The sequence below is a fragment of the Phocoena phocoena genome, chromosome 5 (genome assembly GCF_963924675.1).
Source record: "Phocoena phocoena chromosome 5, mPhoPho1.1, whole genome shotgun sequence".
NCBI lineage: Eukaryota > Metazoa > Chordata > Mammalia > Artiodactyla > Phocoenidae > Phocoena > Phocoena phocoena.
This window is the reverse complement of record NC_089223.1, coordinates 69,074,866-69,089,500: the sequence shown is the minus strand read 5'-3', so window position 1 is coordinate 69,089,500 and position 14,635 is coordinate 69,074,866. Positions and strand designations below refer to the sequence as shown.

The 14,635-nt window shown below is 40.0% G+C and overlaps 1 protein-coding gene across 3 annotated transcripts in view; it reads left to right on the top strand.

The window, feature by feature from the left end:
- The first annotated feature begins 504 nt into the window (after positions 1-504).
- Positions 505-14,635, top strand: part of GABRB1 (gamma-aminobutyric acid type A receptor subunit beta1) — a 404,556-nt gene continuing 390,425 nt past the window's right edge. The window contains exons 1-3 of one of the 3 annotated variants that reach the window (XM_065877179.1): positions 505-882; positions 1,047-1,138; positions 1,569-1,636. In XM_065877179.1, coding sequence (XP_065733251.1) covers positions 803-882; positions 1,047-1,138; positions 1,569-1,636 — 240 coding nt within the window. In that variant the 5' untranslated portion in view covers positions 505-802. Of the gene's footprint in view, positions 883-1,046; positions 1,166-1,568; positions 1,637-14,635 lie in introns of all 3 variants that reach the window. The other 2 variants (XM_065877180.1, XM_065877178.1) reach the window with 2 other exon arrangements.

The window sequence follows — 14,635 nt, the reverse complement described above, 5'->3', positions numbered from 1 at the left end:
AACCTAGAAGAAAAGTGGGACTTGAGGCGAATGGCTCTAGGAAAAGGATTGCCTGCCCGAGATGCTGCCTCTGGCTTGCTTTCACCCCACCTCTCTCGCTTGGTGAGACAAGAAAGGCGGAGGGAAGAAAAGTGGGAGCGCGGGGGAGCGAGCGCAAAAGTCGACCCTCTCCCCTTCCTCCTCCCATAGAGAAGGACGGCAGTAAGCCAGACGTGCTAAGACTCCTCTCAAGCGGACCTGATTCCTGGACTCTTCAAATACATCCTGAGTTTCCTTCTTCTGTGGCTCTCCCTCTCCACTCACTTCGCCCCTCACCCATCTCTCTCTCTCTCTCTCACACACACACGCACACACACACACAGGCAACCAGAGAGAACCGCCTCGCTTCTAGACTCCCGGTTCTAAGACCACCGTGACTGTCAACGAAATATGCCAATCACAGGCAGCCTAAGCCATATCCCTGGAAACTGAGTAAAAAAATTAGGTGGAAGGCAGAAAGGAAATGAACGTAGAAACCCTCCAGTGCACAAAGAAAGATCCATATACACAAGCACAAGCAAGGAAACAGCAGGGTATCTTTTACTACACGGAGGACGCGGAGCACCACAAACAGGAACTTTAAAGGGATTGAAATCTGTTGCCTGTTCCACTAGGAATATTGTTTGCAAGGCACAAGGTGTCTTTTGGTAGTGAGCACCCTCTGCGCATGCGCAGGTCCATTCGGGAATTACTGCCCGGCCGCCGACTAAGTTGCATTCCTTGAATCTTCGCAGAAAAGACAATTCTTTAATCAGAGTTAGTAATGTGGACAGTACAAAACCGAGAGAGTTTGGGGCTTCTCTCTTTCCCTGTGATGATTGCCATGGTCTGTTGTGCACACAGGTGAGCTGCTGTTGTTGAATGTCTTTTTTTTCTTGGTGTTTTTCTTTTTACATGCTTGCTGGATCATGTAGCTCGTTATTTGGGGGGTAGGTGTGCCTGTCTATTTTTATGTCTGCTCGCAGTTTGTGCTCATTCTGAATCCGGTCCCTACTTCTTCCCTTCAGCGCCAATGAGCCCAGCAACATGTCATACGTGAAAGAGACAGTGGATAGATTGCTCAAAGGTTATGACATTCGCTTGCGGCCGGACTTTGGAGGTAATGTTTCATCTTTTTTTTCAACCTGTAACCCATATCTAGTTCTCCTTTTTTGTCAAAGACAATTGTCAAAAAAAAAAAAAAAGAAGAAGAAGAAACATGTCATTTTGGTAAGCGTGCCTTACGCCCTACGCTCTGGCCACACACACACACACACACACACACACACACACCACGCCGTAGCCCCAGTCGCAGGTGGATGAACCCCAGGCAGAGCCGACCTTCCCCCGGCCCGACACACCCTCTGCATAGTCACTGCATCACTCGTGTGCCCACACCTGTTTTCCCAGGCTTTCCCCGGCAAGGGGGTGGAGGGCTGGGGGTAGCGGAGCCCATTCAGAATGTAGTAAGCGCAGGGAAGCCCCCCGACCCTCCCCAGCCTGTGGCCACTCTGAGATTATGCCCATAATGTGTCCCACCTCCCCGGTAGGGCCCCCCGTGGACGTCGGGATGAGGATCGATGTCGCCAGCATAGACATGGTCTCCGAAGTGAACATGGTGAGTGGCCTCGCTACTGGCCCGGCAGCCGGGCTTACGCAGATGCGAAACGGACCGGTCCCCGTGCCCTCTGCGTTCCGTTGGCGGTCACCTTGCCCCGGCCCATGGATCCCGCTCCGCGCCCGCTCCCCACTCTGCCACACACACACCCTGCTGGCCCTGGTTTGTATTTTCGACACACACACACGGGCTACTGCGGTGTTCCGGAGGAAACGTGCTCCGCACTATTTGGGGAAGGACGGTGACTGTGGCGCCGGCAGAGCCGGTGGGGCGGAGTCAGCGGTACTTTCGCTGGGTTTCCTTCGGTGTTGAGAGGCGTAGGGCACCACCTGCCGGTGGCCGGGCGGCCTGCACGAGAGGGTCCCCGCACGGTGGTCCGCGGCCGCCTACTCCGCAGGCACGGTCCCGGCAGCCGGTGAGGCGGACCCACCCACGGCCCGCCACAAAGCACCCAAGCACACAGATGAGGTTTCATAGTGTTCCCTCCCTCTTTCCAGGCTCTAGCACACCGAGTGGCAGGAGCAACAGGCTGAGACAACGGTGTCAAAGTGCTCAAGCCAGATTCTGGGGAGAGGCTTGTATTGTTCCCACGTGAGGGGTGATGAATTTGTCTTGCTGCATCTTGCGAGTTTAAGTTCCAACCGAATGGATGGAGTTATTGCTTTGCTTTGCCTTATAAACCCAAGCATGCCGAAAAAGCCTGATGATCAAAGAGACTAGAAAAGGGAGGGGGGAGGAGAGGGCGATAACAGCATAGGGAGCATAGCGCAATCTTTTCATTGCAAAGAGTTAACATTCTTTTTATTTCATTTCTCCTCCTGCCTTTCGGAAGCTGTTGCAAAATGGATTGAAATCATAGCTGTCACTATCTCTGTTGGCGCTTTCCAACCACTGTGGGGTAGCAGTTTTCTAGTTAGAGTTTCCAACTGTTGCTTCTTGTAAGGCAGGGGGAAAAGTCTGTCGCTTTTCTAGAACCAACCACCCAGGGAACAGCTAGATCTACCTGAGCAAAATGCCATTTTTATTCCACTTGCGAAAAAAATATTGTGGCAGCAGAAATTTAGACAGGCTGAATAATTTAAAGACTAAAGCCTCTGGGGGTTTTATCACTCTATATTTGTAAAGGCTATTGAATTGTCATTTCATTTCATTATTAGTGAGTCATTTTATTTTAACACGCTAAGGCTTAAGAATTTTTCTTTCTTTTTTTTTTAAGGTATGTCAGGGAAAAATACGTATATTTAAAACATATTGAGTGGGATTAGAATAAAAAGTGTGACTATTAAATTTCTGTATTTTAAAGTTGCACTTTCCCCTGCTTTAAATAGCTTATTTTAAATATTATTTTAAATTAATATCTCTGATGGCTGTATTAGAAAAACAATTTTGAAATATCAATGCACAATGAATATTCTCTGACTTGGAAAAGATTTTTAATAGACTCATTTATAATATTCTGTCACATACATGTCACTACCACAAAGCACCCAAGATGAACTATTGACAAACACTGGGGAATGTAATAACATGGGCACATATACAAATCATACCCAATCCACGCCATTGCGACTGGATAAATTAGGCAATGAATTAGTTTAAGTTGTTTGTATCATGTAGATAAATGATGATAATAATTTCCTTTTCAGTCATTTATTTTGGCACCTTGTAAGTACCCACACAGATAATTTATAAAATAGGAGAAGATTCAGAAGACTCAAAAGGCAAACAGTGCCTTTGCCAGTGGTCTGCTTTTAGAGTACTACGCTTTTCAGAATTTTTCAAATGTATAATTCTGTTGACTATATTTACAAATAACTTTTCAGTTTAAAACCAAAGACAAAACCAAAACTGAATCGAATAGGGAAGTTGCTGTTTAACTAAAACAACCACCATAACAAAAAAGTTCTGTATAATCAGTTGTTCAACTGAATTCATACAGAAGCTCAGAAAAAAAATAATTAATTTAACTGCTGTACCACTGGAAATAGCTCTTAATGATGGAATAATATAACCTATTTACTCACTGTACCGTGTGTATATGTACTTGAGTTTTTAAAATATTCACCCAACAGATAAACCTTTAAAAAATATATTCTACTAAATTACCCATTGCCTTTCCACAATAGTGTTAGAGACATGATGGGAAAATAGAAACCACTGAACACAGGAAAATAATAAACCTTGATTTACTTATTCTTCCTTGCTTCTCTTTTTAATGAAATCTACCAACAAGACCCAAGGTTTATTTTTTCTTCTATCATCTATAACAAAGCATGGGAATACATAGATTGGAAATAACTCCAAAAAAATTGGAAACAAAGAGGAATTCTAGGATTGAGGGTTCTATATAAGCAAAATCTGGATAGTAAGCCCTGGTTAAGAGCACTGTCTATGGTATGCTTTGATTTTTAGATCATAAAGTAGAGTTGAAATGTCAATGAGAAATAAGACTTATTGCTTTTATATTAAGCATGTTTCAGAACCCTGATAGGCAGTAACTTCTGAGATTATTTAATAGGAAATTTTCAACAAAATTAACAACAAATAAAAATGGACATCAAATATAATAAAATAGTTTTAAAGAAAATTCAGATTAAAATCCATTGCTAAAACAATGCTCATTTTTATATTTTTATTCATTACCATTATTATCCACCCATTTCCACATCTGGGAAAATTGCATAATTGTACATTACATTAATGGGTTTGAAAACTAGACTGTTAATTTTTGTTCTTTTCCTATGCTACGCTAAGTGAAATATAATTCCAGATTGGTTTCTAACATTGTCTGTTTTATTAAAGACTAACGTCACATCAAGAGTATTTTCTGATTCACGTCCTTCAGGATTTAAAATATTTTCCCCAAATTTGAAAGAGAGAGTTAGAGTTTTTATAGAATCTCTATAATCAATAATTGTTGGTTTTGAGCAGTGAATGGAAAACTGCTGAAGAATAATTCTGACACAGGGAAAAAAACCATACTTGAGAGCAAGAGTTTTCTTTTCAGGCAATAATATTGTTCATTAAATTAGGAAGGATTTTTCTTTTGGCATCATGGGATGTATTGTGCCTATGATAGTGACTACATACTATTATCTTCTATCATCTTAAAAAAATGACTGTGATTTCCATATATTTAAAATTAAATTCCTCAAACCTTCTCTCTCACACACACACACACACACACACACACACACACACACGACTGAAGAGGAATAAGAGGCAGTTGGAACAAAAGGAGACAGTAGCCCCCAGAAATTGCCTTAAAATAACAACTAACACCTGCTAATATAAGCCCAATAAAACACAGATAATAGTAAGTAAGTCTTCTCTCAGAGTAGTGGATTGGGGGAACAAGATATTAACTACCTGAAAACAAAAGGTTGAACGCTTGTATTTCAGATTCCAATGACTAGCCGTTCTGTCTTATTAAAGAGGCAGCTCCTGATCATCAAGGAGGAGTTCCAGCCACAGAGCTCTCTGTCTCTGATCTAAGGACGTGATGGTCTGAGTGGCCACCCCCAGAAAACTTGAAATCTATTGAGTCCTAACTCAAAGTAGGTCTCAACCCAAGCTGTTCCCAGGAATGGATAGCTACTGTGTATTCATTGTTTCCTTCCTTTATGCATACATGGATGCCATGGTGAATGTTCTTATAGGCATTAAAATTAACAATAAAAACACCCACCCCCCAAAAAAATAAAAACTAAAATGAGCCAATTTTTCTAAATAGTACCCAAAAGAAAAAGAAATTTTATTTACGAAATGTCCACTCTTGTTAAATCCCACTGTTATTTTAGTATTTGATTCCAGAGGTTTCTGGTATACGCTTCAGTTATGTCTAATTACCATCCTCTTGGTGACACCAAATAATAACCACCTGTCACCACTTTCTCTAAGCCAGTGTTTCCCATTCTTTAATGTGTATCTGAATCACTCTGGGATCTCAACATGTTAAAATGCAGTTTTTTATTCAGAGGTTTGGGATGGGGTCTGATAGCCTACATTTTTAACAACTCCCAGGTGATGCCGATTGCTGGTATATGGACAGCACTTTGAGAAGCAAGATTGTAGTACATTATTCTAAGGGCTAGCATTATTAAGAAATGAACCTTTTTTCCTCTTAAATTTCTCTAAGGATGATATTTTTCAAACTAAGTTTCAAGTTAACTCCCAGGTAGTTAAACAGGTAGCTGTGCTCAGAGGGGAAAATTGAGTGTAACAGTTGATGACAAGGCCGATAGGGCTTGACTTAAACTAATAAGCAGTCCTCCTAACTGTGCCAATACTTATGAGTCCATCAGCCTTTAATGATGGCTATGAAAACGTTGCCAAGCCCAATAATTCGGACAACACTATCCTGCTGCTTTACAATGACTTTTCTTCTTCAGAATAAAGAACATTGCAAACTGGCTTTCACCCCACTAGGAGCTTGCAATAGCTTTGTAAAAGAGCCTAAATGTACTCTTGCTGCTGTCAGTAAATTCCCTGAGGCTATAACAGAATTCCTTTGCAAATAGAGCAAATAGGTCAGTACCATTTAAAGGCATGAACAGATATCAGCAGTTAAAGATACAAATATGTTTTTCTCTTATATGAGTAATCAACCAGGTCTCACTTTTAGGTGCTGGGTTACAACATTGTACCATCTGGAGAAGCTAAGAGAGGAAAAACTTCCCTTTGCCTTTCTGTTTGGAGATAACAGAAAGATCTTTTTATACTCTAAGCCACATCAAAGCAAGCCTATCCAGGTTTTTTAAAGTTTGCAGTCACATTTGAAAGACTGTGTTCTTAAGATTACGTGACCAGACTAGGTATTACAGTGTGTAGTACAATGAAAACTGTAGCATTTATTGAACACGTCCTATGTATAAGGTATGGCTATCAAATGCTTTATATTAGTAGCTCATTTAAGGCTATAGAATTATCATCCCCCATTACAGATGGAGAAACTGAGGTGGAGAGAGGGAGAAACATGTTAAGAGAGGTTAAATAACTTGCTCAGAAGTTATAGATCTAGTAAAGGGCAGAAGAAGGATTTGAACCCAGGCAGGCTGCCTGCAAGAGTCTGACTCCTATCTGTGAGGCAAGTAAAAAAATATTCCTGGCATTTAGCTTTGAGACCTTAAGTGAGTCACTTGACTTCTCCAGGCCTCAGGGTTCTCTTCTGTAAAATGAAGGTAATTGATGCAATTGCTAAACCTCTTTCTAGTTCAAATATCTACCATATAAACTTAAGCTATTAAAGATCTTAGACCTGTTAAAATCAAGATTCTTCGTCTTCATCATATTCTCCTGTTAGATTCCATCTTATTCCATTTTGTTCTCCTTTTAGATGTGTCAGTCAACAAGCATTTATTAAATTCCAACTGAGTGCAAACTCTGGTAATCTCCTGGGAACGTTGCAGTAATGATTGTGTGCAGTCTGGGGCCCCTTGGATTACCATTTTAATTGGTCATAGCATTATCATCCATTTTTTCCTAAACACATTCCCAAAGACAGCAACAAGAAATGTTGAATCCATGGTCTTTAAAATGAGATGAATGATGCCTGGTTTATATTGTATTAAGCGTTGGAGCCAGGACCATATTTGAAGTATTTCCATCTGGTACTGTCCATTGTATTCAAACAGGGAACATTGCTCAACTATTGCCAAACTAATAAATGTTTCAACACAATGTGAAACAGAAGGAAACCTTTATTTTTCAAGATCTGGGTATCCCAAAGATTTTCCCAACCCACCTAAAATCTTTCCATCAGGTGGTCTGGGAGCAAGGGGTGAAGCCACAGTGCTCATCTCCGCTGACCATCACTTAGTATCAATTCTGTAAATGTTCGGTGCTTTTTGTCATGGCAGGCCCCCAAAGTCTTGATAGTCCCCTCAAAACACACATGAATCAAATCTTGCCTTATAGGGAAGGTAAGATATTACAAAAGAAAAAAAATGGTATTAAATATTTCCAAATGATTTGAGTTTCAATAACTCAAACGACATTATCACACTTGAGGATAGTAGGAAGATGAATGGTATATGCTTGCTGTTGATTAAATGTTAATACAGTTTCCCCATGAGCTTTTTCAGCAGAGTGAATCCTATTTTTTGTAATACCAGGATTGAGTTTCTGCATTTTAGAATGCTTCTGTTTTCAGAAGATCATGCATTTCATGAAATCTCTTGACTGATGATTGTTGAAGGAAGTTATAGTCGTAGCACATAACAATCTATTACTTAGCCCTTGATAGAAATGCTCAAGAAACGGTTTAAAATTAATTCCTATTAGTGGTGATAACTTAGTAAAAAAGGCTGGTCATAAGAAGAATGAAAGATAAATGGGTTTTCTTTAGTGAGCCCAGTATCCCCTTCTTAGAATCCTCATAGCCCTCATTGTTTTTCCGCCAATAGTTTTTTTCTTCTACCACTCCATTAAGTGCCTAATGTGTTTTCCCTCTTACAGCCCCAATAAAACTGTCATCGTATTGTATATTTAAGATTAAAGGCGTTTTCCAAGGAGCTTTCGACCACTCTACTGAATAAAGCAGATAGGGTGTCTGTCCTTGTGGGGTTTATAGTCTTTTTTAAAAAAGTATTTAAAATCTCTATTCTTGAAGTAAAGATTTTTTTTCCCCTTTTGGAAGATTTTTGAAACATCCATAGTTACCTTGATCATGGGATGTTTTGGTTCAACATGTACTTACTGAACACTTAGTCTTTTATCGTGCCCTGAACTGGGTGCTAGGGATTGGAAAATGACTAAGACATGTTTCATACCTTCAGATATTGGGTTGGCCAAAAAGTTCGTTCGGCTTTTGGTGTAAGATGTTGTGGGGGAACCCGAGCGAACATTTTGGCCAGCCCAATATTTTACAGCATAGAGGAGAATGCAGAAACCAAGTTACTTAAAACAATGTGGTAGTGGCTATGATAGGGACATGTATGTCCAGCGTCCTATGGGAGCATAGAGGAGCAGTTTCTAAGGCACGGTGAAAGGTTAATTCCTAAAGAGGAATAGTAGTGAGCACCATGTGTAGGCTGCAAATGAGAAGAAGAAACTTCCAGGCAAAAGGAAAGGCATCAGCATTGGCAAATATGCCTGAAAACAGTATGGAGTGTTCTGGGAATTATAAGTCATTCACTATTGGGAGAACTTAAAGGGCACAGGGAAGATTGTCAAGAAATAAGACAGGATGTTAACAGCAAGATGTAGGACAGAGTTATTGAATGTTCTCACTTGTCTAAAAAGAAGCCTCTCTAGAAACATGCATTTTTTTTGTATATGCACTGACCACTTCTGGAAGAATATACAAGAAATGAGTAACAGTGGTTGTCTCTTGGAAGTGGAACCAGGACTATAGGAGTATGACTTGGAGGGATACTTACTGTTCTTAATATGCCCTTTTGAATTGTTTGATTTTTTAAAAATCTTAAACACTAAAATTTTTCACTTTAAAAGGACACACACACACACACACACACAGACAGAGACAGAAACAGAGACAGAGAGACAGAAAGAAGAAATGATGCTGGAATGTGTATGCTAAGGAAATGAATCCTAATCCTGAAATACAGGAAACCTGCTACAGGTTTTAACAGGTGCTACGTTTTGCATTTAAGATAGATCACTCTGATAGCTGCGTGGAGGATGAAGTAGAGAAGGCTACAACTGGGACCAACGTTCCTAATTAAGAAGCATTACAGGGTATTTCGGAGTCCAGATGAGAGACGATAAATGCCTCAAGGAGAACAGTGGCCTTAAGAATAGAAAAGAAGAGGGGAAAAAAGAGAAATTCAAACAGAGGCAAATCAGAGGGATTTCATGACTGGTTAGATGTTGAAAGTTAGAGAGGCAGTGAGCCTAGGTTGCCCTATGGGTTCCATATTGAGTGATGGGCACATATGGCACCATCTGCCCAGGGAGGGAAACAGAAAAAGAAGCACCAACCACCTTGTTCACCGTTGAAGTAGATATGTTTTCAGAATTAAAAAACAAAAAAAGTCACAGCATGTTGTTGCAAGGTACTTGTGGGAACATTGTGGTAGAATATTGGAGGTTGGACCTATCCTGAAAAAGATTAATTTCTTCATGACTCTTCTAATTCTGTTCACATATAAAGCAGGTTCTACAGGGAGAAATCCTGGGTGCATAAATGTGGTGGCTGAAATGAACCAGTTAGAGATATGGAGAAAGGGTGCTGACCAAAGACAGAGAATGAAGTGCAGTCAACTTTAACCTGTAGCAACATTGTTCTTTATCTAGGAGGACCTAGACCCTGACAAGATTGAGAACCTACTTTTCAAATTCACCCAGAGAAGTGACTTTTGTACACTGTTTCAGTCGCTTTTATAAAACCATATAGATGGGAAGAAAAGATGTGTGTGGAACCCACTTACACAGCATCTGCTCTCTTCTCCATCACATCCCTAAAATGGTTCAGAGTCCTTCTGGAACACCGTGTTTCCATGGGAAATCACATGAAAGCAGTGTGTGTTCTTGTAGAAGGTGTATTTGGCAATGAAATGAGACGGGGGTATAATAGACAGCACAGGTGGGACCAAGAGAAATGAAACTTAGCTGCCAGGAAAATTCAAAAGTGACCCCCAGGAGCTTTGCAGAAGAGCTGAAACATTTGAATGGCTTGGTGGGGATGATTTTAAATAAGATTTCAACAGAGCCCTATCCCCACAGATGGTCTCCTGGAAAGTGGATACCTATTTTAGCAAAGGCATATTCATAGAGTGTGTCATCAAGTTAAGGGAAAGAAAGCAGAGAAGCAGCTAGAGAAATAGATTCAAACAAAAGAGGGTTCAAACAGAAGGTAGCTGTTAGCAGTCCCTACCACAGCAGAAAAAGAGTGTGGGTTAAGGTCCTCTGGATGCAGTAGGAAAGTTAGAGGCCAGGTGTCTCTTTCTGGTTGCTGAATGGATTAATCAGGGAAGTTGCTAGGAGTGAATCCTGTTTGAATGAGAAGGTTTATTTGGGATCCTTCCTGAAGGCGGGGGAATAGATTTGTTGAAAGCTCAGGGTCCCTGCCTACTCTAGCCCTCTGTGACTCACGGGGAGGTTTTTTTTCTTCTGATCTATTATTTTCAAGACAATGATATACAATTCTTTAGTCAAGAGAAACTGCTTTGTGGTTTCCATAGAGACAAGTCAATGACATTTATTTGAAATCCTACCTGTGCCTAGAACATTTTCTCATGTCAGAGGCCATCATTTCTCCCTCCTCCCACCTGCAATCTCTTTCCCACCCAGATGCATCTAGATCTCCTTCAACACCCACACGAAGTCATCTTTCTTCTACAGAGCTTTGCTGTAGCCACATGGAAGAGGAATCTGCTGGAGGAAGAATGTGTGGGGCATATAAACAAATCAAGACTCTGAAAAGACAAAAGACCCAATATAACATAATGATCTTCTTTCAGTTCGTATAAGGTTATTATTAACCTTGTCTTCCACCCCCTCACCACCAGCACTATGAAAGCTACAGGAAGTTTAGGATTATATTCCTTACGCTCTCTATGTAGCTCCTAGCATATTATAGGGACTTAATAACATTTATTAGGATTATAAAAGAATTTTTCTAGCCGTAAAAAGTGTTAGTAATAATGACATTTAAATTTTCTAATTCAAAAATTAATAGTTTCTCTGTCAGGTCTACCTTATACCTTCATATGTAGTTTTCTTTTATGTTGATCATGAATCATGAGCCGTTTCCATAGAAACAACTTTATCACATGGCACAGCCAGTTTTACAGACACAAAATCATTTCATGACAAATATCAACGTACATATATACATATAGACATGCATATATATGTATACATGCATAACTTTCATCATCTTTAAAAATTAGTGAATTATATTCATTTTTCAAAATGTCATCTGTATGCTGGTACCTGGACTTTCAATATTTCTGGAAACATTTAAGAAATTACTAAAGCATACCTGGAGTGATGACTACAAAGTGAATGGCACTTAAAAAGAAGGAAAATCAAACATAAAGGGAAGCCTATGAAAAGGCCTCAGCCATTTGGAGTAATTTTGAATGAGGTAAGTTAGATTTTAAAAGACAACCAAGGAAGTTTATCAAATTTGAAAATATAAAGTAAATAATATATCTAATCCAGAAATATATATATTTACTATATATGTATATAATATCTATTACATCTATCTACATCTATCTATCTATCTAGTCATTTCTGCTGTAACTGTATCCTTACCTAAACATGGATGTTTGCTTTGAAACATCAACTTTTGTCTGAAACTTCCACACCCACACAGTAATTTGTCATAACCAGTAAATGTGTTAAATCAACTACCACATTAAACGGAGATAAGAGATTCTTTCCACTGACATCACCACCTCTCTGTTTGCCCCCACTCCCAACACACACACACAGACACACACACACACACACACACACACACACACACACAATTCAGCACATCCCGAAGGAACAACCTAGAGCACAAAAATCCCGGTTCAAACCGACTGCTGAGTTGAGGCTGATGAGAAGAGACGAAGAAGATTCAGTATGAAGGTTAATGTTAGTCAGTTGCAAACTTTTGGCTAAATGTGGCAGGAACTGGTTTTTAGAAGTTTTGAAGTGGGAAATGGGAGGACGAGGACAGGATGAAATATTTGGAGTGGAAGGTACTCACATAACTGAAAAGTCGTATCCAGTTTTTGGGGGGTTATTGGTGCCTATCTCCTACAACTATGTCAACCCCATTTTGGGAGACACCTCCACAAGCCATGTTGTCATGAAGTGTGAAGGGGATTTTATAACCTGTTTTTCTGCAACTGTGGAAGGGAATGACTTTCAGGATGACACATGACAGATTACAGATGACATATGCCCTACTGTGTTCAAAATCACAGTCAACGGACATAAACATATCTTGGTGAATTATGTTTTTGCCTAGTTACCATTTAGCTTTCGCACATTTTAAAGGATTTGCACTTTTGGTTCTGCAAAATGGGCAGAGATATGTGAGCCCAAACTCAAACAAAGCAAATGCCATTATTCTTTTTCAATACTATTCAATCTCACTGAGTGGAGGTTTGTTTTTGAGTGGAAATGTGGGACCCTTTCAGTACTGTAGGCAGGGAGCACCTACAGAAGGTGATTTCAGAAGCTACCTGCTTGAAATGCCATCATCAGATTTTTTTTTTTTTTTTTTTTGGCTGCATTGGGTCTTCGTTACTGCGTGGGCTTTCTCTAGTTGCGGCAAGTGGGTGCTACTCTCCGTTGCGGTATGGTGGCTTCTCTTGTGGAGCATGGGCTCTAGGCGTGTGGGCTTCAGTAGTTGCAGCGTGTGGACTCAACAGTTGCAGCTCAAGGGGTCTTGAGCTCAGGCTCCGTAGTTGTGGCGCACGGGCTTAGTTGATCCGCAGCATGTGGGATCTTCCCGGACCAGGGACCGAACCCGTTTCCCCTGCATTGGCAGGCGGTTTCTTAACCACTGCACCACCAGGGAAGTCCCGCAATCATCAGATTTTGAAATCTTTTGCTTTGATTCCTGCTGAAATGCAAATAACACCTGATAGAGGCACTAATAGTGCTAGTCTTTATTTCTTGTATTTATACCAGTGTGTGAATGAATGGTTGAATGAGAGAACAGGTTTGCTTAAGACACAGAGACTCAAAAAAAAAAAATCTTGTGTAGTTAAAAAAAAAAAAAAAGAGACTAGAAAAGGAAAGGAGGAAAGGGATGAAACAGGATTTATTTCATACTTTCCCCAGAATCAGCAGTTTCCTGATTTCAGGAGCCAATATGAAACAGCTCGAAACAATGGCCGAGATGTGCTGAGACAGCATTTGTGCTGTCCACACTGATCCTTTGCACTCGAAAAGCATTTTGCTTGATCTGACAGCAATACCCAATACTTTGTAGACCAAAATGTGAAATCAGCAAATTCACCTCCATTCTCTGGGGGCATAGTGTCCATGCTGACTGGGCCAGGTGGCAATAACATCTTGTAGTTTGAATAACCTGATGAACCTTATAGTTAAAATCAGTGTCTGGTAGAGAACAAATGTATGGATACCAAGGGGGAAAGGGGGTGGGGTGGGAGGAATTGGGAGATTGGGATTGACACATATACACTATTGATACTATGCATGAAATAGATAACTAATGAGAACATACTGTATAGCACAGGGAATTCTACTTAATGCATTGTGGTGACCTAAATGGGAAAGAAGTCCAAAAAAGAGGGGATAGATGTATATGCACAGCTGATTCATTTTGCTGTACAGTAGAAACTAACACAACATTGTAAAGCAACTATACTCCAATAAAAATTAATTAAAAAAAATAAAAAATGAAATAAAATCAGTGTCTAGTGGGAAGCACACTGGCAATTTTTTAAGTCCAGATACTCCCCATCTGGTGTATATAATTTTGGTTTTTCTCCTTAAGTACATTCCCCTTGAATGTTCTTCTGTCGAGTTATATTTGAATAATTTTAAATCACTTTAAAATGTCAGGATGATGTTGTATCCTAATTTATACTCTCAAGTATGAATCTCGTGACTTACTTAAGGCCTTTGATTCTCAGTTCCATGTAAAATGGAAGTAATAATTTCTGCTCTACTTATTTCAGGGAGCAGTGAGAATCAAAAGAGATAAATCATAGCCAAATATACGGTCTGTACATGTGATGTATAAACTGTAGATTACTATATGAATGTTAAATGCTGCTATTTTTTAAATTATTTTACTATTATCTCCCAGGCTTGTAATGAATTTCTCCCTCTTTAATGCCAGGACATCAGGAATAATGTGAATTCACATCTTGTATAATCAAATATGATAATATTTTTGTTCAATACTGGGACTTTCATCAGGCAGTTGAAATTCACAGTACTACTTCTAATTGTGAAACTCTTCTGTGACATCTGATAGAAAAAAATGGAAAGAGTTTCCCACACCTTTCCTCCCGATTATCTTCTCTTGGGTGTCACGCTGAGACCTCTCAAACTTTAGTT